Source organism: Antennarius striatus, chromosome 18 (genome assembly GCF_040054535.1).
Source record: "Antennarius striatus isolate MH-2024 chromosome 18, ASM4005453v1, whole genome shotgun sequence".
NCBI lineage: Eukaryota > Metazoa > Chordata > Actinopteri > Lophiiformes > Antennariidae > Antennarius > Antennarius striatus.
The window spans coordinates 14,718,458-14,742,500 of NC_090793.1; the positions used below are offsets into that span (position 1 = coordinate 14,718,458).

General features: G+C 37.9%; 1 protein-coding gene across 5 annotated transcripts in view; it reads left to right on the forward strand.

The window, feature by feature from the left end:
* Positions 1-24,043, forward strand: part of LOC137612709 (guanine nucleotide exchange factor VAV3-like) — a 50,068-nt gene that overhangs the window by 12,033 nt on the left and 13,992 nt on the right. For 3 of the 5 annotated variants that reach the window (XR_011038863.1, XR_011038864.1, XM_068341372.1), the window contains exons 6-23: positions 42-134; positions 491-559; positions 640-743; positions 900-999; positions 2,066-2,161; positions 4,409-4,477; positions 5,350-5,436; positions 6,996-7,081; positions 8,843-8,975; positions 11,224-11,333; positions 12,766-12,867; positions 13,375-13,466; positions 14,118-14,140; positions 15,194-15,218; positions 17,378-17,508; positions 20,453-20,518; positions 20,749-20,783; positions 21,070-21,186. Coding sequence is in view for 3 of the 5 variants with exons in the window: in XM_068341372.1 (XP_068197473.1) it covers positions 42-134; positions 491-559; positions 640-743; positions 900-999; positions 2,066-2,161; positions 4,409-4,477; positions 5,350-5,436; positions 6,996-7,081; positions 8,843-8,975; positions 11,224-11,333; positions 12,766-12,867; positions 13,375-13,466; positions 14,118-14,140; positions 15,194-15,218; positions 17,378-17,508; positions 20,453-20,518; positions 20,749-20,783; positions 21,070-21,186 (1,538 nt within the window). In the remaining 2 variants the exon portion in view is untranslated. The remainder of the gene's footprint in view (positions 1-41; positions 135-490; positions 560-639; positions 744-899; positions 1,000-2,065; positions 2,162-4,408; positions 4,478-5,349; positions 5,437-6,995; positions 7,082-8,842; positions 8,976-11,223; positions 11,334-12,765; positions 12,868-13,374; positions 13,467-14,117; positions 14,141-15,193; positions 15,219-17,377; positions 17,509-20,452; positions 20,519-20,748; positions 20,784-21,069; positions 21,187-24,043) is intronic. The other 2 variants (XM_068341373.1, XM_068341374.1) reach the window with 2 other exon arrangements.

Here is a 24,043-nt window from a genome sequence, read left to right on the forward strand (position 1 = left end):
TTGTGTAGTAGTGACACTTTGTAAGCTCTGTGTCTTTCCAGAAGCAGGCAGAGGTCGATGTTCGGAGTTGCTGCCTGATAGAGATAAAACAGACGGAGGAGAAATACACTGAGACCCTGGAGTCCATTGAGAAGGTACTGAAGTTTCCCTCTGAGATCAGTCTTTTTCATAAAGAGTGTTATTGGTGTAGAGTTATTAGAATACCTAACATTTGGCTAAAATTATGCATTGAAATTTTAATTAATTTAACAACCCAGGAGATATTAAGTCTTTGAGCAAGGTTACATGACATTAAAATATGATGCTCAGGTACCTATTTCCTGATCAGCCACACTATAGTTCTCATCTGGTGTTATTGGTTTCAGTAGGAGGACACCCCAGTGGTTGTAGTCACGACTGCCTGATATAATTTTGCTCTTAATGTTGCTTGTGGTTGAATAATAATTTTTTAAAACATAAAAAAAAATCATTCCTTTGTCTCTTTCTCCAGTGTTTCTTAAACCCTCTGAAGAAATTTTTCTCTGTGGCAGAAATTGACAAAGTTTTTCTCAACATTCCAGTGAGTTTTCCTGTCTGTCCCATGGCATTAAGTTAAAGATATTTATGAGTAGGCACTGATACATTCCATCTTTAATGCAGGACCTGGTCAAAGTACACAAGAACTTGATGGTGGATGTGCAGGATTCCATCCTAAACAAGCATGCCTTAAATCTGTACCAGATCTTTATCAACTACAAGGAGAGGTACTTAAGAACGTTATTCAGTTACAATAGATATGATCAGTTGAACCTATATTTTATAAGCGCTTTATCATTATCTACACTATTATATCCTCTACACACACTTTCTGTACATTTCTCAGCTATCAGTGGCTGAGGTTTCCTTTCTCTGAACTGCAGACTACTCATTTATGGGATTTACTGCAGTCAGGTGGAGATTGCCATCGCAGTTTTAGACCTCATTTGCAAAGAGAAAGAGGATGTTCGACTAAAGCTGGAGGTGAGACATCTGAAATGCTTCAACTGTAAATGTAACCAGTTTTCCATCATGCTCTTGTGCAGCGGGGCTTACACTTTTTCAGCATGCGAGCTACTTATGAAATGACCCAATCAAAGAGATCTACCAACTACAAAAATACAAAACAGATATTTATTTATAACGCCTTATATTTGTAATGCTTTTTGTTTCGTGTTTCTCTCTTATCCAATTCCTGAGATATGTGCAAAAAAAGTACAAAAGTTGTACTTTGACCTTTTCTCAAGGTCAAGGTCATCTTCTCATTTTCATCCCCTTTGCTGCCCGAGTGATGTGCTTTTTGTATCATCTTTCTATCTGCAACGGTTGTGAAGATATTTGGTGGAAAGACAGATGAACACACAAACACTAACAATTACAATACATCACCGCTTTGCGGGATGTGAAAATAACTGTTTTCCAGACAACTGACTTTTATCTCCTCCACAGTTGTTTTTCCTGTGCTCACTTTTTGGGAGAAAGTCAATGATATATTTTCTATGAATAGTCCAATTGACAGGTCGATCACAATCGACGTGTTGAGCACCCCTGCTCTAGTGTTTAGTTTACCTACCACATATGCATTACAGTGATGATACTTTTTTTGCATGATGTAATGAAGACATTATAACATAAAAGACAAAACAAGAAAAGATGTATAAAAACACAAGTCTATCCAGCTTCACAAATTCAAAAAATTGTACAGTACTTACCTAATTGGTTGAAATAGCAATTTGTGTCTAATAGATTTTCATAAGTATTGGAGAAACAATAAATGAAATTGATTTTTTAATTGTTTATATTCGATTAAAAGCTGTCAGGTTGGCTTCTTAAAACAGACAACATAATTGTACCATTATCAGTTTCACAGGAATACTTGACTTGCAGGTTTCTTAATTCTTAAATACGTATGAGCTTTAGGAAACACATTGTTTGTGTCTGGTTAATGTTTCCTTGTGAAAATGTTTCAGGAACAATAAGAAATTCATGTAAATCAATATAAAATGTAGCACTTATAATTTTATTAATTTGTATAATGTATTTGTTACAGGAATGCTCAAAGAGGGCCAACAATGGGAAGTTTACCCTGAGGGACCTGCTGGTTGTACCAATGCAGAGGGTCCTCAAGTACCATTTACTTCTTCAGGTTGGATGGTTTCTTTAATTTAAAGCAATAGGAGTGAAATCCACAGTGTGTCTGTTTTTGAATGAAGCATCCCATTTTAAATGTCCCTTATTATATTAAGTGCCATTACTGTCATGATTGTACGCCACTGATTCTGCCTTTTTTTTTTGCAGAATTTGCTGAATCTAAGTGCTTGTTTTCTAGTTGCTGTATACATTTGTTGTAAGATGTAGGTTTTTGCAAAGACTATCACTTGTGTATTTTATACGACCCTTTTTCTCAAACTTGTCTGTCTACCTGCCTGCCTGCCTGTCAAAATTTCTATTGGCACAATATTTGTCTGCAGCTATAAAATTGGCCACTTGAGGGAGACATGCGCTTCATTTTTGCTCCCCTTTTGCCATGGAACCCAAAAAGTCACACTGCCCTAAATGCCTTCTTTAACGAGTATTACAGTTGCTAGTTTTATCAAACACGTCTCAAAGACAGAACATTGTTTGAAATATTTGGTCATTCTTTCTCAAGACACATACATTCATGTGTTTTTGAATTTACGTTATACCACAATTTTTAATAAGATAATTTAATGCTGTCACCTTACAGCTAAATAGATTATTAAAAATCATTATATTTGCATGATGTGATGAGTTCACAAATGATCGCATTTATTAAACCTGGGAATGCCTTACTTCATAGTTTCATTCTTGCTTTCTGCAGGAATCAATCATGTAGCCTTTCAAAATCCACTCACTCTCACTGCCTTCTGATAACTGTGTGACATCATCTGTCCTGGTAAGCATGAATCAGAGGTCAGACTCTAGCTGGCAGGGCGGATTAGGACAATGACTAGAGAGCTGTTGTATGTAGCTGTGGGGGGTGAAGGTCTGTGCAGTAAATGGTGGTGATGCCAGCTGTTTTCCACCACGCTCCAAGGAGAAAGGGTGGATTCTTTTAATTATGATATATTATGGACAACATTTGATACACAGGAAGTATAGTTGTAAAGTCATATATACAAAGTCATTGTATATATCTCTAGTGGTTTTCAGCTGGCATACTCTATATTTGGAGAGCAAGCAGGTGTACAAGGAAATACAATGAAAAATGTGCAGATGCAAACCAGTTCAGCTACAAAATTTATTTTAGCCTCCTTAAAAATAAATCCTCTCAATTTATTAAAATCAGCTAAGATGAATGGTATGTTTAAACTGTATCTTTAATCACTCTGCAAAACCACCAGCCTCCTTGACAAAATGTTTCTGGTCCACGGCTTCCTGGATGCCTTAGTTTGTGTCATGTTGACTTTGGTGAATCTGAAAGAATACCAAAGTCACACAGACCAGAAAGCTAATCCAGACACTTTCAGTTTTTGTCTGGTAAAAGGACTTTCTCTCAGAGGAGTCTGGTTGCCATGGAGAAAGCAATATAACAGCTAGAGTACCATGTTGGAGAGGGTTCTTTCACAGTAAGGTAACGGGGAGAAATGATTCTGTTTATGATGTCAACTTAAACTGGTATTAATTTGGGCAGCAGTATCTCAGTCCACTGGGTCTTGGGATGGGGACTGGTGGGTGGCCAACTCAAAGCCTGTGCAGACCTAGAAGTTTGGAGTGTGAACTGGTGGTTGGAGGTGCCTGTTCATTTCCTGAGCATTGTCCAGGTGCCCTTGAGAAAGGCACTGCGCCCTTACAAGTTGTTCATTTGATATACCCCACATGAGAGCTGTCCACCGCTCAACCCCCCATTATCTGCATGTCTACAGGCTCCTTGATGTGTGTGTGTGAGTGTGTGTGTGTGTGTCTATATATTATTATTATTATTATTATTATTATTATTTATATGGGTGTTTTGAATGCAAAGTAATGCTGACCCTGCCAAAGAATTAGTGAACATTAGTTATCTTTGCTCTGTGTTGGTTCAATGCTCTTTTTAGTTGTTGTACAGCTTGTGAGAGAGATTTTATTTTTCTTAGAAAGTGAAACAGAACAGATGAAACACGTCATTTCTATTTTTTTGTCTATTCATGTTCATGTGTACTGACATGTCTTCTTTTATGGTATCATCTGAATATTATTTGTTCATATTCATTTAAATGTCCATTGATTGTCATTCAAAAGACAGTAATTACAGAAATATTTTTTTTAAAAAGTAATGGAATGAATGGGAGTTGATAGTTTTAAAATCGATAAACAAGTTGTTTAAGAGTTTGCTTCTGTGTGGAGTTTGTGTGCAAATTGTGCATTAGTATGTTCTTTCCCCCTCTAACAGGAACTAGTCAAACACACTCATGATGCTGCTGATAAGAGCAACTTGAAAATTGCTCTGGATGCCATGAAAGTAAGTACAGTGTTTAATGTGTCTCCAATCATTTGGATTTCAGCTTGTTAAGAATAGATATTAATTTAGTTGATACTTATCAACAATTTCAAACAAGGAATTCCTGTTCTTTTTTGCCACATGCAAGTCTTAGAATCAATCCCTTCTGTAAAACAGATATGAAGTGTGAAGTAAAAACACTTTTTATTTAAATCATATTTGTCAGCAACAAGGTCTCCCTCATTTTCCAACCATGAGGGGAATCATAACTTACCGCTTATTTGATGTCTTATCAACAATATAAAATCCATGCATTCAAACACCTAAAAGGCTTGCTTGGTATTCATAAATACCCTTAATGCATTTTAAAATTAAAGTTCATTTATGAATGTAAAGATGGGTGATGCAACAAGTGAAATAAACCATCTTGATTGCCCCCTGGTGGCTGGATGAAGTACAGGGCACAACCCCCTAACCCAGTGAGTCCCAGCGTCTCAGGCTCACTTTAGAGATGACATCACCTCACTTAAAGGCCCAGGTTGGATCCTTTCATTTCATCCACAGCCACTGGCTGCAGATGAAAAGAAAAGGCCTTCCTTCGTACTCCTATCTCCCTGAATAGCCTAGATGTTGAGGTGGCTAAAATTCCTCTCCAGCTTACTTCTACTGTTGTTTTCCAGTCTTATTGTTGGGCATCTGCAACAAAATTTGATTACCTTGGACAGAGCATTCTGTGTTGAAGTGGAAATATGCAAAATTTTCATTAGAGAATATGAGCCTTTTTTTTCTTTCACTTTTAACAAATCAATGCAACCTGCAGTACGGGATTTATTTATTTCCTTCAAGACTGAACTAACTGAATGTGTATCTCTGTTTGTGTCTGTATTGCACAGGACCTAGCTCAGTATGTCAACGAGGTGAAGAGAGATAATGAGACGTTAAGGGAGATCGACCAGTACCAGAGGTCTATCGAAAATCTGGTAAACCTCGAATCATTGTCTACAAGTAACATTACTGTAATGGACTCTATGTGATGGCACAGAAGTGTGTGTTGTTTACTTTTTGCAGATGGTCAGTTTTATAACTTAACAATATCTTTCTTCCTTTGTATTTGGAATAAGCTGAGAGAAGCAGACAATTTCACAGGATCAGAATCAGCATGAGCTTTATTGTCCAAGTTTGTGAACACAAACTTACTCAGAAAGCACAGGATATTGGGAATTATTTGGGTAAACAAAAAAAATAAACACTAAATAAACAAGAATAAAGATAAAGAATTTGAAAAGAAGAATAAACATAATCAATAGAACCTTTCAGAAAAAACAGTATTACTTAACTGCACCAACGGCACAAGATATTTAAAGATTAAAATTTATTACGTGGTGCACTGGCATCGCCCCAGGAGTTTCCCCCCACCTCAAGCCCTAAGCCAGCTAGAATAGGCTCCAGCTCTTCGCAACCCGCTACATCGGATGAAGCGGTTTGAAGATGAAGATTAAATTTATTATCATGGTTTTTCTGTGGGAGACACTCACATCCAATAACTTAGCTTCCAGCGTGGAGAATGGTAATCCTCCGTGGACTGCAGAGAGCATGCAACAACCATATCATGTAATGTAGGATATATGAAATAAACCTCAAATGCAAGACAAATGTGTTAATGAGAAGGCAGACCAGTGTAAGATGAGTCAGTGAAGCAAGAAATTAGCTGACAGAACCAGCAGCAGGTTGAAAAGTGCATATCTAGTAGCAAAGGTTTCATGAGTTCAAAATTAGTGCCTTGATAGGATGTTGTTGTTGAAACCAAAGATTTACTCATCAGCTGGGCGTGCTGGAACCTCTATAGTTAAAGTTATATAGCATTTACAGCTATATTGTGCTACAAAAAATATTTTCTACAACCTTCTGATGAAATAAGCATCTTTGATCTGGGTTAAATTAAAGAACCAGAGAGATATCCTCCGGCAAGTCTGATGGAGTGGTGATTAACAGAATTTAATATTATTTATGGATTATGTACATGCAAAAATAGTAGTAGTAAGCATTATTTAAGATTCCCATCTATATATTTGAATAATCTCACTTGAAAGCCTCACGCTGTCACTCTTCCGGCGTCTACCCGGAAGTTCGGGCTGTTAACCGAGTTAGTTCCAGTCTTCACATTTGCCCTTGTCTCTCACTTACGGAGCCGTTTTGGCTTCGTCAAACATAGCGATTTATATTCTTTGATTGTGATGGACCTCACATTTTCGTGTGGGGATCCCCGATGCTTTATTTACCAGGATCAAACTCACAAAGCCGGCGCGTCCACCTGGATGGCGGGACCGTAACACCAAAGCGGCCTTTGTCTTGGCGTTCGTCCGTCCCACACGCACGGAGCCGTTATGGCTTCGTCAGACACAGCGGTTTGTTTTCTTGTGACTGCAAGGAAAGAGAGAATACAAACAAAGTTTGATATTATTATTTTATCGTGGAATTTCCACGGAGTCCTGCCAGTTTAATACTTGAATAATATAAGCTCCTCTTGTGTTTTTTTCAGAATCAGCCTCTTATCAGCTACGGTCGACCAAAGGGAGATGGTGAAGTTCGCTTGACCTCAAGCTTTGACAAGAGAAAACAAGACAGGTTGTTGTACTTTCTTGTCCTTAAAAAAGAAATTAGGATCACAGATTGGAAAATACAAATGAAGAGTCAAATGATAGTTATTTAATAGTACCTCCATAGATTCAGTGTGTGAAAAAGGTTACATCTTATTAGTTAGCTAAATGATTTATGTTGCTATGTACAGTACATGTTGAATGTACTGCAACATTCAATCGTTTCTTGAATACAGTTATGAAAGAAACACTTCTTTTTATCACACTGTAAAGACAGTATGTGAATAAACAGCACAAATATATATAAAAACATATATTAAAACACATTATATCAACATGAAGAGATGTTGATATAATTTAAGACACTCAGCAACTTCATCTTAATAAATAAGACTTACATAATTTGCTTTGATAAAACTGGAGGCTACTGAGTCACCACCATGATTGAGGCTTATTGAGAAATATTCTTAGCCAGCTGTTAGTTATATAGAAATCCTGTTGTTGATATGAGCTGCTGCAAACATGCTGTGATCCACCAGCTTCTGGGAACATTCCTGAGGAATCTTAGCCCATTCCCCATGGTTAAAATCCTCCTGGGTTTACATGCTGCAGCCACCTTCTTCAAATCCGCCAGAGATTTTCTCTGAGATTAAAGTCACTGTGACGGCCTTTAGAATGATACAGGACTTTTTCTAGAACCAAGTCTTGGTGGACTTTGAGGTCTGTTTTAGATTATTCAGCTTTTTTGACATGAAATGACCCTAAAGTTTCAGCTTCGTCTCAGATGAGTACTTTTATCCCAAGATTTCCTGAAGGAATCCGTCTTACCTGCTACATGCTGCTCAGAGCACCACAGAGGCATCACCAAATCTCACTATACTGTAGATAGGGTCTTCTTTTATTGTACATTTCAATCGTTCTTCTTCAAACATACCAATGAAAAACTGAAACAGCCTCCAGAAACTTCTCTGGCTTACGTAGATGATTTCAATCTTACTGGAGCCAACTTTACTTTTGCTATTGGGTCTGCTGTGGTCTCTTACAGTTCGAGCATGGAAGCCTTCAAAATTCAAAATTTGTAATTTAATTTTCAAAATTAATGTGACCCTTACCGTCTCGACTGAAGCCTCTGCATCTGCTGGCACACAGTCTTGCTGGAGTTCTTTTGCTGTCACCTGAGTCATCTGTCGATACTCAGGGTGACACGTTGTCACAGTAGGTAGAATTGTTGCCTCATATAGACGTCCGTGGTCTTAATCCACCTGAAGAATTTTCTGTGTCAAGTTCACATGTTCTTCCTCACTGACTTCCTCCCACTGCCAAAAACATGCAGTAGATTAATTTCTGACTCTAAACTGACTGTAGGTTTGAATGAATATGTGTCTTTCTTTGTAGCCTTGTGATGAACTGGGAACGTGTCCAGATTGAGCTCCATTTCCTGCCAAAAGTCAACTGGGAATCAGCTGGGATTTTCTATTTAGCAAGGGAAATGATTTGTAATATCTGTTGCACTTAGCTATATATGCTATTCTTTGTGATGTAGTTATTGCAAACAGCTTATAAACACTGTTATTTGTCAATTAATGTAATATACAATGGGAAATTATTTGTTTTGCCCACAATTAGTTTGGTATGGTTTGCTCAAATAATGTGCAGCTGTGACGGTATGAGGTATCTGGAAAAAAGATTGTGGATGACATCAGGATTTATCTCCATCTAAATTTATTCCAATGTCCTCCACTAATGTAAAATACTTTAAGAATATAACTGTCTGTTTTTCATTCTATAGACACATCTTTTTATTTGACGTGGCTGTCATTGTTTGCAAGAGAAGAGGCGACAACTATGAGATGAAGGATGTGCTCGACCTCAATTACTTCAAGGTCACAAACAACCCCACCTCTGACAGAGAGGCCAAAAAGGTCAGTTGCGGAAACAATTCGCGGCCAACTTGCATTCATATAAATAAACACAGTTTCTTTTGTGTATGATATATGTGCACTTTCAATTGCATTGAATATCATCTCTGCCTGTACATACCTCACATTTAGATTCATTTATGATTTAGACCAATAATCTGCACCACTCAAATGAAATGTTGCCATTCAGCATGTATGGCTACAGAATTTACTGCTGAAAGATGTGTCCGATAACTCAAAAACATAAAAGATGATTTTGTCCCGTCCTGCTGTGAAGTTTGTTTTCGCCCTTTCAGGGAAATCCAACAGTATGCTGTTTTGTTATGGGAATTTTTGCAGGCCATATTGAAGGGAGGTGATTTGCTGATGTTTTGTTGATGTATACCACAGATGGCATCTTCTCACCCCACTGCTGATTGCTAATGTGAAACTGACAGCTTGCTAGAATGTAGTGGTTCCATGGTTTTTACTAAATTGACTCTATTATCATCCTAATTTAATTGTTATACCTTGTGCAGTCATAATTTTTTTTGAGTGTCTGCATTTGGAATACGTATATGGTATGGTACCAATGACTTAAATGACTTAAATGTATAATCCTGTTGTGATTTTTGGGTTTAAATGAACAATCTTGTACTGATCATGTAAAGACAGAAGCGGATACAGCATGGCTCTTTATTTTGCCTTCCAAAACATTTTGCTGCACATGAAGTCACATAAGTTTCATAGCCTCATAAATATGTCATGAGAGTGATGGAAGACCACATGAATTAATGTACTAGAAAAAACAAACTCACTGGCAGACTTGCTAGTATCATTTATCTAGAGGTTAGCCTTGCAGAAAAACTGCCTGCTGGACAATGATTTTTTTGCCATCTGCTTTAAACATATTTCAGTTGGTAAAAATGACTGGATTCACAGAGCTGGTAAAACAATGAATGAGCGTAATTGCAAGAGATATGTTTTTCAAAGTTCCAGTCATAAAGCATAATTACTAATTGCTGCTTCCAAATTTAGAATCAAACAGTGTTCCATTATTGTTTAATTATGTAGATATGGTTCTTGCTATTTTTCAATTATCTTGTGTATAATTTGCAAATGGTTCTTTTGCTTTGAACAAAACAAGCAGCATATCTCCACCACTTGATCTTCTCAAAAAGTATTATTTCAGGGTGATGTTGAGCTGAAGAAGCACCTAACCTCTCCTTCCTACCCCATAATGCCTATATAGCTGAGAATGGACATAGATACCATAATGCAGGATTAGAAATTTTATGTAAATAATCATAGCCACACAACTAATTACTCTTTATTATTATTTATTATTACTTAATTACATGTCATACATTCAGTTGTGGGTAAGGCCTTTATTGGATAAAATGAAATGTATCTGTGGATTATGTGAACAAGAATTCAAAAAGACACAGAACAGAGAAGATAATTTGTACAGTTCTCCACTCATGCTTACAGCAGTATATGGTTTTCTGCTAAATTAAACTTGTGAAGGTGATTCCACTAATTAAAGTGTTGCTATCACACAGTATGGCAAAGCATTTAACCAGTAAAGGCTGCTGTGTGCTAGGCAGTCAGCAAAAAATAAGCCTAATACCAAAGTGGTGGGATTTGGCAACTGTGATTGGAGTTTGGCCTTCGGTTCCTTCTGAGGCAGATTAACTGATTCCCTTTCATCACAGTCTAAGTCTACCATAGGCAGATTTCTGGTTTAGCTCTGATTGCTGTCGTTCTCCTGCACTCAAAAAAGCTAACAAAAAGAAAACAAAACAAACAAAAGAAAAAAAGTGAACAAAAATACAAAAAAATTGCAAAAAGTGTGGTTATCCTGTTTGAGAGGTGCCCAACTAATCAAATCACCTTCGCCAAAGAGCCGGGGCTGTGATTTCCGAAGTGAGAGGGTCAATTATTTGCCTCTACTTTTGAGAATATCTGTTCAATACTCATTTTTTCTTCTGTCTGGAGCCACAGAGTGTTGAATGCTGTTAAAGCTTATATTCTATACATGCACACCAGAACAACCTGCTATGAGAGATTTATAAGAAAGAAAAAAGAAAGAAAAAAACCCAACAAACATGGTATGGCTGGTATTTCACCCGCCAATGAAAATACACATTTGAAATAATTAAAGGAAAAACATTTCTCACAATGCTTTTTCCCTTCTATTCATTCAAAGAAACAAAAGTGCATTCACAGTGACAATGATTCCGTTTGACATCTGTCTTCTTGACCTCCACAGTGGTGCTACGGCTTCTATGTGACTCACCAACAAGGACATATGGGGTTTGAAGTCTTCTTTAAAACCAGGGAGCTGAAGAAGAAGTGGCTGGAGCAGTTTGAAATGGCCATGTCAGTACAGTGAGACATGAACACACCATAATCATGACTGTTTGTAATCAATGCAAAGGAGCAGTGTGCGTGTCATGGGCAACACAAGCTGTCTATTTTTACATGCATGCTATTCGTAGGCAGAGAAATGTATTGACACTTTCATGTGCACTGTTTGATCACTTTTGCTCTAATTGAGCACACACTGCTGACAGCAGCATGATAATACACACACGCACACACACACACACACACACACACACACACACACACACACACACATACACACACACACACACACACACACACACACACACACACACACACACACACACAAACACACTCAAGCAAACCAACATAAACTGTTCCAAAGTGTTTCAAAACTGCAGAGAACTCATTTTGTCTTGATGTGTCTTCAAATCGTTTTTTTGTGGAGGTGCATTTCCTTGTTTCCTAACTGTGGGAGGTTTTTCTCAGACAGATATCCCATCTGCATACTTTGTTATGTTGATTCGGTAGTATGAAATATTGTTTTGACATAACACTGGAATTGACTGAACAAATACTTGTATGAACCCATGCCTGACTCGCTGACTACCTGCTGTGGCCCTCCTGAATACATTTCCATGGCTCAAAGTGTGCTGAATTATACGAGTATAAGCACAGAAACACCGTTCTCACTGTTGTGGGATGTATATTGAAGAATGTTACTTACTTTCTCTAACTAACTGAAGATGAAAATTTTAGAATATGTATGAATTTATCAACCTACATGACCACTACTCAGACGATGTAAATTTAGAGGATTGATGTTTTTTCTTTCTCAGTGCATTTATTCATACAAGTGCACAGTGCCTGGAAACAGCGAGGTGTGCCTTGTGCACTGGGTAATGGCACCAAAAGGAGCCAATTTAGAAAGTGAAAACTTAACCTGGTAAAAAAAATGTTCAAAGACTCACTGAAAGGAGCTCAGTCTAAGTGGCTTCAGGATGGTGTGTTCAATACAAAAATCTTTTTTCTGTCACAAGTGTCTGTTCACATTCCAGAAAAGATGATCATTGCTGCCATTTATGATCTCAACGCACATGATCTGATCTTATTTAGTATATATTGTTATCAAATTTCATGCACTCACATCCATTGTGACAGTGAGTTAACAATGGTGATTTTTTTTTTACTGAAATGATGAGGTCGAAAACATTTTTGTTATAAACAATGCACATCCTCAGTTGCCTTGACTGTACTGTGTGCTTTGCACTAATCAGATTTGTGCAGACCAAAATGTTAAGACTGGTAGCACTGTAAACATTATACCATCATGGCAGTAGCATGAAAAAATTGCAATTTCATGTAAGCATACTGGCATTTACTGCAAGCACAACATTGTGTAAGTACACAGTCATCATGGCTACAGACTGCATTCAGCCTTTTATGCTCTCATGTCCTACCTCAGATCAAATATTCGACCAGACACAGCCAACCACAACTCCCACCAGTTCAAGATGCACACCTTTGAAAGAATCACTTCCTGTAGCTTCTGTCACCTTTTACTCAGGTAATACTGAGAGTTCATTCTGAGCTCTCTACGTTTTGCATTGTACATTTCTTTCTTAGATGAACTTCCAAGCGAGACTAAGAGTGAACTCCAAATGCACCAATTGCTTTATGATGGCAAATCATTTGTTAATATAGAGGTTTTATGAAAGCAGTTGAAAATACTTTTCATATTGCTGTTAAAGGAACACTTTTCACATCTCAGTTTTAAATCAGTGTTATTCCCATTAAGTGACTTTTGAAGTTTCTAGAAATTAGCCATAAACTTACCTGGAAATCCCTCATTAGCACTGGATTTAATGGAAATTAACAGGGCCTCAAGACAACTAGCTGTCTTAGTTTTCGTCGGGTTTAGATAAAATTTATGGTTGTAGAAAGCTGAAGGACATTTTTTATGATTATCCTCATCTTGAGACTGTGACAGAAGCCTGAAATTTGAAAATGTCAAGGTATTCCTTTTCAGGAGGCTGTTATTCATGAAATATATCCTGTGGTTTATTGTATCCAGGGGCATCTTTAACCAGGGCTATCTCTGTCTAAAATGTGGGCTGGGAGCTCATAAGGAGTGTCTGGGTCGGCTGGGACTCTGCGGCAGAACAGGTGAAAAGGCGGATCGCTACACTGATTGTGTTTTCACTTTCTAAAAAGCCATCTTGAAAACTAATGGCATAATTTTCCATATTTGTGACCCTCAGGGGAATATTACCCAATTTTTTGGTGACCTTCCCTTCACCACCATGAAGCCATATTTAAATACATACAATATTATATATTTAGCACCACACTCTTTCCAGGTCGTAAATATTGCACTTAAGATACAGTATATAAGAGCTGATGTAAAATGTGTTGTAAATATTCATGATGTGTGCTAACTCTTTGACTGTTATTTTTCCACTCTCAGCTTATGTTTCCATCCATGCATACCCTGTAACAAAGAAGCAAGATTGATGCAATATGCCAATGTGTAAATGAAAGCTAAATTATGTTATATAGCAGTTGTTAGATCCTGAGTCAGGTTTTAACTCTTAAACACCAGTTGGAGGCTGATAGTTTAGGTACATTAGCTTATCGGAATACAAAGGTAGCTAATAGCAGCGCAGGCCTCTGACGAACCATCTCAACAAAGGATTTTATGTATTCTGAGGCATGATGAAGGCTAGCAAAGGTTGACAGTTGAGGTGGCAGGTCATGAAGCCACCACAAACTTATAATGTATTCCTCTCACTGCATCTTTCTCTTACTTCACTGCAGATCCTGCCAAGCTGAAACCCAAGGTAAGATTCGAACTGTTTCTTTGTTCCAGCTTAGACAGCAGAGCAAGCATAAAACTGACAACTAATATATCACCTTGCTATGATGCTTTGCTTATCATATAAGCAAAGCAGCATATAACCACAACACCTTTCTATATCAGGTCACACACACAAGGTCATCCTTGTGTTGTAAAGTTATGTTTATATATATATATATATATAAGAGAGAGAGAGAGAGATGACAGAGAAGGGCAAGTGAAATTCTCTGTAGACCAGAATGTCTAGTGACAGAGGTGATACAGCCTGGCCTTTGTTGTCTCCAGCCTTCAAAAGATGCAGCCACTGAAGAGAGAACTACTGTTGACAACTCCAGAACATCTCAATCAACTCATGGTTGCTGGATGCATTATGGGTCACAAGGCCTAACCATCCTAATTTAATATCCCTACCACCTCAGTGTCACCATAGGGGTCATGATCCACACTAAAAACAAGTTTGATGTATCTTATGTGTCATTCTGATTCGTTTTTTCATGCTATAAAATGGACATTACTGAGTCCTGAGCCCATTAGCACGTTTGGTCCAAATATTGTCACCGCTATGACTGCAGTGCTTTTATCTGGCAGATTTTGTTTTAATTTTTGCAAAGCAGGATGAAGTAGAGACACGTCATCCATCTTTGTATATGCCAGTGACTGCATGTTATATAATTTCATGCTGCTACTCTGCTCATATTAAATTAAATCAATCACAACAACTCTTGCTCCTCAGACATTAATTTTCTGTAACATAGGAATTAGGAGTTATAAATTGGGAACACTGGTTTTTCATATAAAAGTTTTCAGACACAGATCATTTTTTTCTCTTGATTTCTCACCATTTCAAAGTGCTTAAACCACACATTTAAAGAGTGAAAGTCTCATGAATTATAGCAGTAAATCTGTGACTCATTTTTTAGTGCATGAAGGGAGAATGACCTAATAATTTGTCCATCTTTCTCTTTACATAATCTTTCTTTGTTCATGGTCTTCCTGCTGTTACTGTGCCTTATTTATTTTCTGACTCCATCCACAGGAAAGCACAACACCACCAGACCCAGGTCAGTATGGCTTGACCATTTTCTCACTTTTGTGAACCTGCTAAGGGTTTTATGTGGAACCTCTTAAGCTGCTTTCATCTTGGCTCTGTAACAAAACAGAATGGGATGAAAGGGAGATGGTTAGACAGAGGCCAGAGTGAGACCTGGAGGAGACACATGATGGTTTAAAGCTAACCTGTTGTTTTGACCCCAAGAATGTTTCATAAAAATTACCCACCCAACCACTATAAAAATGAATGTAAAAAAATGTTTTATATAATTGCAATGGATATTGAATATGTCCAACTGACGCAAAAATGAGCAACAGTTTCCTCTTTACAAATGCAGTATATTTGAGCAAGAACAAAGAATGAATACTATATTGTATAAAGAATCCTTAACCAAACTCACGACGTTCTGTGCTGCCTCAAGCCAGTACAGCGTTGAGATGAATTGGAGTGGGTGGAATCATAATGAGGATGGTGGCGGAAGAAACGCTCCCAGAAAAGTACCTCCAGCAGGCTGTAAGCGTCAGTCTTAACCGCCAAGCTGTGCCTTTTGACAAATCAATTTCCATAAGGGGATTTATGACAAAGACATTATTGTTCCAATGAAAACATGAATGTGAGGTATTCCTTTCATCTGGGGTCACCATCAGCTAATAGTTTCCTCAGGCTGATTTGTAGGGGGGCCATGGCTGGAAGGGAGATGTGTCTGAAGGAACTACATGTGAGAGTCTGGAGAGAAAAAGTGGCTCTGTCTTTTTAGTTGGCAAGGGTGTTTAGTCTTTGCCTTAGCCGGATGCCTGTGGCTGTATTTGTCTACCTTACTAAGAAAATATTGGACTGTATTGCACTGTACACGAATCAAAGAAATGCATTTCTTATTAAATGGCCTTTTTTTTGGATTGCCATACTGCATTGCCATACTGGTGGTTTAGACCCCAACCAAAAATATATGAGGTGTTATATAATTTAAAAAAAAGTTCAGATATTATACACAATGTATTAAAGTAGTAATTGTTTAGGTTTCGAAAGCTGAATTCAGTTGCTCAGCAGTCTGAGGTTTCTCTTATATTTGGTTCTTCATAATGACCACACATTTTCCATGTGGATAGGTCTTGATTGTAGATGGGCTAGCCTGGCACCCAGAATCTTTTATTTCAGAGCCATAAGTTGTAAGAGGCAGAATGTGGTTTCATTATCTAGCTGGACCAATCAGAAAAAATGGCAGTACATGTTCTACATGTGTGTTTCAGCTTTGATGTGAAAGTTACCCATACCATGAGAACTAACAATGCCCATACCATCACAGGTGTTCGAAACACAATGAAAAATTATGGTTTTATGTGTTTCTTGTATTAATTTTATGCAGCAATCTTTACCACATCTTTTGGTGGATTATTAATTATGTGCTTCCCAATTGTTTTGATCTAGTGGCCAAATCTGTCTCTATTGCACACTACTTTTATCAATTAACCAGTTTTCCATCTCAGCCAAGTCCTTGTGACATTCAACTATATTTTAACAAGTTTTGCATTTTCATTTTAAAAAAACAACAAATCCATCATGGGAAAAGATAATTTTGTGATGCTAATCCTTTATTGATCCCCTTGGGGAAATTATTTATTCTGCTCTAGTCTATGTATTGACACACAGACACACACACACACACACACACACACACACACACACACACACACACACACACACACACACACACACACACGCGCGTGTACACACACGCGCGCACACACACACATATACAGTATATACACATACGTGTAGAGGCACACTCAAGGAGCCTGTAAGCATGCAAGTGCTATATATAGTGAGAGGTAAAGTGGCAGGCAGCCACATCATGTTGCGGCCAATGAGCAGTGTGTAAGGAGATGGTGCTTGCTGAACCCGGCAGTGCTCAGGTGGTGAACTAGCACCTCTCCAATATTGTTTCACACTTACATTTTTATTTTTTTTTGGTCCACGCGGGTCTTTCACCGGTCACTATCCAATCCTCAGTCCAAGAATTAGTGGGCTAAGCTACTGCTGCCCTGCAAGTTAAACAATATGTTGTGTTTATTATCCTAAATATATGCCTTAGATCTGAGTTTCCTGTCATGGTCTGACCAACAAGATTCAAAGCCTTCTATTTTACAATCAGTAATCAGTTCTCTCTGCCAGGTTTACCAAGGATGATTGTGATTAGAGACTACAGTGGCATCCCCTCTCCACACTGTGGACCCCCACTAATCATTCATGTAGGAGATGTCATTGAACTGATGTTTGCCGACCTGCACAGTTCCTGGTGGCAGGTGCGTGTCACTCAGCTCACCCTCATTTCATCAACATCTGTGACTCACTGAAAAAATAACATGTTACGGCTCACTGGGTCGGCTCCGTGCATGCAATGTCTTTGCAGTGTCATCAGATTGATTCCCTATATGTCATCTCACTCCAGCTGATTGTGGTGCTGATTGTTGCACTATCTGAGAAGGAAAACAGATTTTCTAAAACATGAACGGAATAATATCAACTATACGATTCCTTGTGGCTATTCCTTCTTTTTTATAGAGCACTTGATATTAGTAATTCATCTTTTGTCCGCCATGAACATGACATAATGATGAGATCATTTACAAATAACATCTGAAGATCCTCTTGAACTCCAGTTACATGACAAGCAGGTCACCTGTCTATTGTTTCACTCAGATTAAATTATAACCTTTATGAGATGATCTAACCAATTAGGGGCTTTGGTTGATTAACTGAATGCCACATTGAGATAATAAAACAACAGACATTTCATCCTCTGGAGGATGTTTTAATAGCGGTGCACACCCTTGTGGGTGAGGCACATTTAATAACCATCTCATGAGGTCAGTCAGTGGTTGACAGTGTTTGACCTTCTCTATTTCAGAAAAGGATTTTAATTTATCTAGGGTGCTCCAGCAGCCTCCCTAGCTGTTTCTCACACAGCTTTATGGTGATATTAAAGCTTCACTCTCCTTGTGGTGATGTTCCAATCAGACTCCAGTCTTTGCCAACGGCGTGGCTGGGAGTTGGCCGCTAGCCTGATTTCCTACACTCCATGTTTCACTCTGTTGTGACAGAGTGCAAGGTGGAGGGTGAGGCATGAATGCCAGGAGACTTCTTGTAAGCCAACAGAACAGACAGCAGAATGTCATACTGCAGACCTGATGGCACTGCATTCTCTGCTACCATGGGAACTAAGCATGCTGGGGCAGGATAATTAAATTAATTAAATTTTAATACACTTGTGTGTGTATTCCTGTGCTGTGCACAATGATAAGCTGGTGGAATAAACTTCATATTCAGTTTCTGTACTTGTTAAATTATCGATTAGTGCTTGGAAGAAGATGAAATTTGCAGTTTCATTAGGTTACAGAACAGTGCTATGACTGACTTACAAAATTATGTCTTCAAATAATGCAAAACTAAAACAAGTAAAAATAATGGTAATCAGTTCCTTCTATAACAATCAAACAAAAAAAGCTACCCCCCCCCCCCAAAAAAAAAAAACTATAGCAAATTTGTTGATGTTCCATTATCTTCACAGGGTTAGACACTGAGTTAGACTCACAGAGACTGGGTGAAGTTGTCCATTTTTATTTGCTGGTTTGATGCCATTCATTCTTTTCTACTTGCTTCAGTCTCTGTACCCAATGACTGGTTCATTGTTATCCTTTCAGTTAATGCAATCATTAACATGACAGTCAGTAAAAGTAGCCAGAGTATTAACCTCTGTTCCTATTTACACATCCTTCAGGTTTCTAGCAAATTAACAACACAGCTTTTTTTGTTCAATTGAAAAATGTTTCTTTACTCTTAACATGAAAATGTTGATGTTGCACCCCAGGACTGTGACTTTACACATACATACAGTATATATGTGAAACAGCTATTTATATACATGAAACGGTAGTTTAAAACAAGTGACACACACGATACATTATCTAAATGCACATCTCTATCCAGTTGCAACCCTACATACATACAGTATATCCATATGTCACTTTATTTGAGAAATTAGATGGGTTTTTTTTATGGTATACAGGTTCTATTTAGGTACTGCTTTTCTCATTTATTTATTTTTTATTTCTCAGAGTGTGTTGATGTACATCAACAATTGATGGCCTTAGTGAGCTTTGACATGTAGGGTGCAGTGACAACAGCGAAGCTGAAAGAAAATGAAGCTCTGCAAGTGTTTTCTACAAGTTTTTAACTCTCTGTCATGAACAAAAGAAACTCTGAATCTGAAAAGTTTTGTTTACAATGAAAACTCCACAGGGCGCCTTTAATCTTAGCGTCCCCAGTGGCGCCAGAGGATGGAATTACAGAACACTGAGAATTCATATCCCCTGTTACCCAGGAGGCAATTATCCCCCATCCCACTGGCGGAACAATATAATCAATCACCATAATTTCATTTGATCCTTTGGCTGCTGCCTGTTTATGCCAACAAAATAATAAGTTTAATCTTTATCATACGCTTATCGAAAGCATAACAAATAGAACGGGGCTCTCAAAAAACCTTTGATGAAATGTTATTGCACAGAATGAATCATAGAGATGGGCATAGATTCGCTTTCCAATCTAGTTACTGCCTGGGATTGCATGGTCCCAAAAAGCATTTCATACTCTAATAAAGCGGAGTGAGGAGGAAAGCGTAAACAGGGTAGGAAGCAGAATGAGGAGCCCCACATGTCCCCAACATTTACTGTCTCCTTAGGTTGACTCTGTGGACTTTAAATTAACATCAAACTCAAAACTGAAATCAAATTATCTTTAGGATAAGCTCATTATTGCCAACAAGATCATATATGTACTGTATGTAATGGAGAAAAAAGTTTAAGAAATCCATTGCATTTTCATGCACCCTTTTTAAAGCTTTAAAACATTAATGACTTTCATATGAAGCTTGTATCTTGAAAAGTTGAAATGCAGTTGTTTGTCTTAAATGAAAACCAGAGGGCTCACACCATTTCGCTATTTAAAGACCAAAATAAGATATATTACTTCGTGTTAAACAAGGCTCTTGTTTTGGTGCAGCACAAATGTAAATGCCTGCAGTTTTAACCATAATTAACTTGGGCTGCAAATAAGATGCACTGCTTGTTGTGTGCTAATTGCTGGGGATTTATTGAAGCAGGCAAGGGGAGGAGAAAAGAGAGAGAGATAGAGGTGTAGTTGCTCTCAGACATATATAATGTGATTAACAGCTATTTGCCATTTCAGGGAAAAATTCTGGCAACAAGCAAGATTGGCTTCTTTCCCAGTGATGCTGTGAGGCCTTGCCCGTGTGTAAGTGTGCATAGTTTTCGGAATCGATAAGATGCATTTTGTGTGATCATGTTGCGTTGAGGGGTTAATGGATGTTTTTTCAGATCTTTGCAAAAGAATGCAGTACTTTTCAAGTACAGATTTTTGCCATTTCACTATAGAAGAATGAGTTTAAGCATTAGATTTATTGATCATATTATCATCACTACCTCTTTTTTGACACAAAATGACCACAATTCTTTCTACATTAGGTTCCAAAACCCATTGACTACTCCTCCCAGCTCTGGTAAGCGATGTTAACAAATGACTGGAGATTGCTAGTTATGACCAACCTCTCGGAGCCAATTGTGTTTCTATGTTGATGGCTATTTGTAATCCTTTTTCTTCAGATTAGATATGAAGCAGCATTGAACAATGTTTTCAGTGTGGTAACACTAATTTTACTTAAGTTCGAAATACTTGCTGACCACTAGTACATTTTACTTATTGAATTGATTGTTCACAGATTGTTGATCTCATCTCATGTCGAAGGTGACTTACTTCAATGTAATTGCATAAGTTGGGTGGTTCAGGTTTGCAGGGCTGATGGAAAGATACCAGGCTGAGGTGGAGCTCCAGGATAGAGGAAATGGCACCTACCTTATCCGACACAGGAGTAAAGAGTGCACTGAATATGCCATCAGTATAAAGTAAGTTATAAAATGGCTTGTTTTCAATTCATTTCAAAAATTTTAAATTTCATATGAGGAAATGCATGCAATTAGTTGCAGTCCTTTGAGCAAAAAACTCTGACTATTAGAAGCAATTCGCAAGAATCTTTCAGGCTAACAAGATGCCCACATTTACAAATAAAACTCTGGTGCTGAATCTGAAAACAGCTCAACAAATCTTGATGCTGATGAGCCACAGCAGAAGGAGATCATAATGTGTTCCACTTATGCCAGTGACAATGAAGGAGTTATATCAGCAACAGGCAATACTTGGAAGAATTTTGCCTGGTCTGATCACTTGCAGTTAATCCAGATGGGAGTGGATATATAGTAATCAAGTTTGAAAAGGTTGTTACCAAAAATGTAAAAATACAAAAACAAAATAGTCTCCCACATTTTTTATCACTCACCCAATGTCTGTGTAGGTTCTCAGTTGTCCAGGGAATGGTTATCCAAAGCTGTTTAAATCAAGAACTTTATTGAAGCTTTGGATTATCGCTCACTCCCTCATGATTTAGAGAGAAAATTTGTCTTCACTGGATTTTGTGATATTCATGTGTATATATCATCATTATTACCCATTCAGTGATGCTCTTCTTTGAACTCAGGGACCATGACATCTTCAAGGCTTTCCAGGAATCCTGTCATAACTTACATCATTTTAAAATGAGGAACAGATGTTAAGTGATATTTTTATATATTGAAGGTGTAATACTATAAATTTGCAAGATTTTTGGCTATAATAACTCCAGCTCATATGCAATTTTAGAATGTGCCTTATATGTTTGTAATCACATTAGCTACCTAAGAAAAAGATTTGTTAGGAGAAATAATAATCAACTCATAAGCTAAAAACTGACGTGGAAACAAAATGAGTTTGCAGTCAGAATTAAAAGGTACCATCTTATACTTTTAAAAATTAATTTCACACAGTTGCTAGATGTCCAACTACACTGTATTTGAAATGTATTGTCCAAAACTAATTCCCCTTCGGCCATCTATAAAGAATGTATCAATATAGCACTTTAATCATATTCATAAGCAATTGTTAATAAGATAAAAACATTCCATCTGCGTGTGTATGTGTATGTGTGTGTGTATGTTCTCTATGATGCTGATGATAACCATAGACAGACACGTACCGATACACACACACACACACTCACACATACACACACACACACATACACACACATTACACATCACACATCCACATGCACGCACACGCACGCACGCATGCACGCACACATACACACACACACTTACACATAGACACACACACAAACGCACGCACGCACGCACGCACACACACACACACACACACACACACACACACACAACCAGGGTCTACAAATACAGACCAAAGCAGAGCTAACTTGTTAGCCAAATACAAGCAGACTTCAACAACAACCAAGGAACTTTCAGCAGTGTGTGACAGGACATTGCCACACACTGCTACCTTAGCCTGAACACGAACTTCTCCTCGGGCAAGAACACTCCCTTATCTGGGCAGACGGGCTATGAATATGTCAATCACTCCTGTCAATCACTCCCAACGTTACGTCATGACAGGCGCCGAACTGTTTTTTTTTTTTACTCTCAGACAACTTTCAGCTGTATAATTGGTACAGGACCTGTTTGTTTTCCGGATTCTAGGAGTCGGTATGGTTAAGGAGGACCACTATGTGTATATGTTTTTCATAATAAGACCCCTTTAAAGATAGCTAACTTATAGCTAACTTGCTGTGTTATTCAAGTGCAACTACAGGTTATTTTATTCTCTCTTAGTTTGTATCCAGAGAATGTTTCCCAGTATTTTTATTTTACCCTCTTTGTGGATTAATACAACGTTTGTGCAAGATCTTTCTTTTTTCAGATCACACTGTTCCACCAAAACCATTGTGTAATTCTATAAATCTCAACATCTCTACTCTTTAACACATATTGATTCTCTGTTTCTTCTGCACAGATATACAGTATGTTCAGGGAAACCCTGTTATACTGTTTGATGCTATTCAATACTATTTAGTACACTCAGTCTTAGACAAGTATTTCTAAACAAAACAATTATTGCATTGGGATTGTAGATAAAACATCGTTTCCCATTGACTTCTATAAAGAACTACTTTTTCTACAAGTTTTATCTCCTGCTACTCCTCTTTTGAAATAAATCAAAATGCATTTTTTCAGGCTACATCAAAGATTTTTTTTAGTCTTTTTAAAAAAGGCAAAGTTGAATTCCTCCTTTGACCTGGCACATTTGCTCCAAGAGATTAAAATAATTTAGGGAGCACTGTGGCATCTGGTTGTTAAGACCATTCAGCAAGTGACACACCATTTGGTTTGGTGGACTCATGCCGTCCCTCATCCAACCCTTTAACACATAAGACGAGTTTCTCAATGCTCCAATCCTAATTGCCTGTCTAACTGCTTAAGATCATTATCAGGATGTCTGTTTGAGATAATAGAGCTTTATACAAAGTGTTGCTATTAGTTGCTATTGAACTGTCTAATGTCAAACACTATGAAGATTTGTGTGTGTGTGTGTGTGTGTGTGTGTGTGTGTGTGTGTGTGTGTGTGTGTGTGTGTGTGTGTGTGTGCGTGTCTGTGTGTCTGTGTGTCTGTGTGTTTGTGTAACCTGGAAACTTTCTACATTTGCGTGCAGTATATGATCTACATCCACTGTCACAGTCTGGGATATATGCAATATACTATGCTGCACTTGCAATTGGCTTGACACATCATTGTGTGCCTGCAGTATATGCATTGAACAGTATGTACGTATTGTTAAGGTTGCCTTACATCACTTCAACAATGTACCAAGCCTGAGATCTG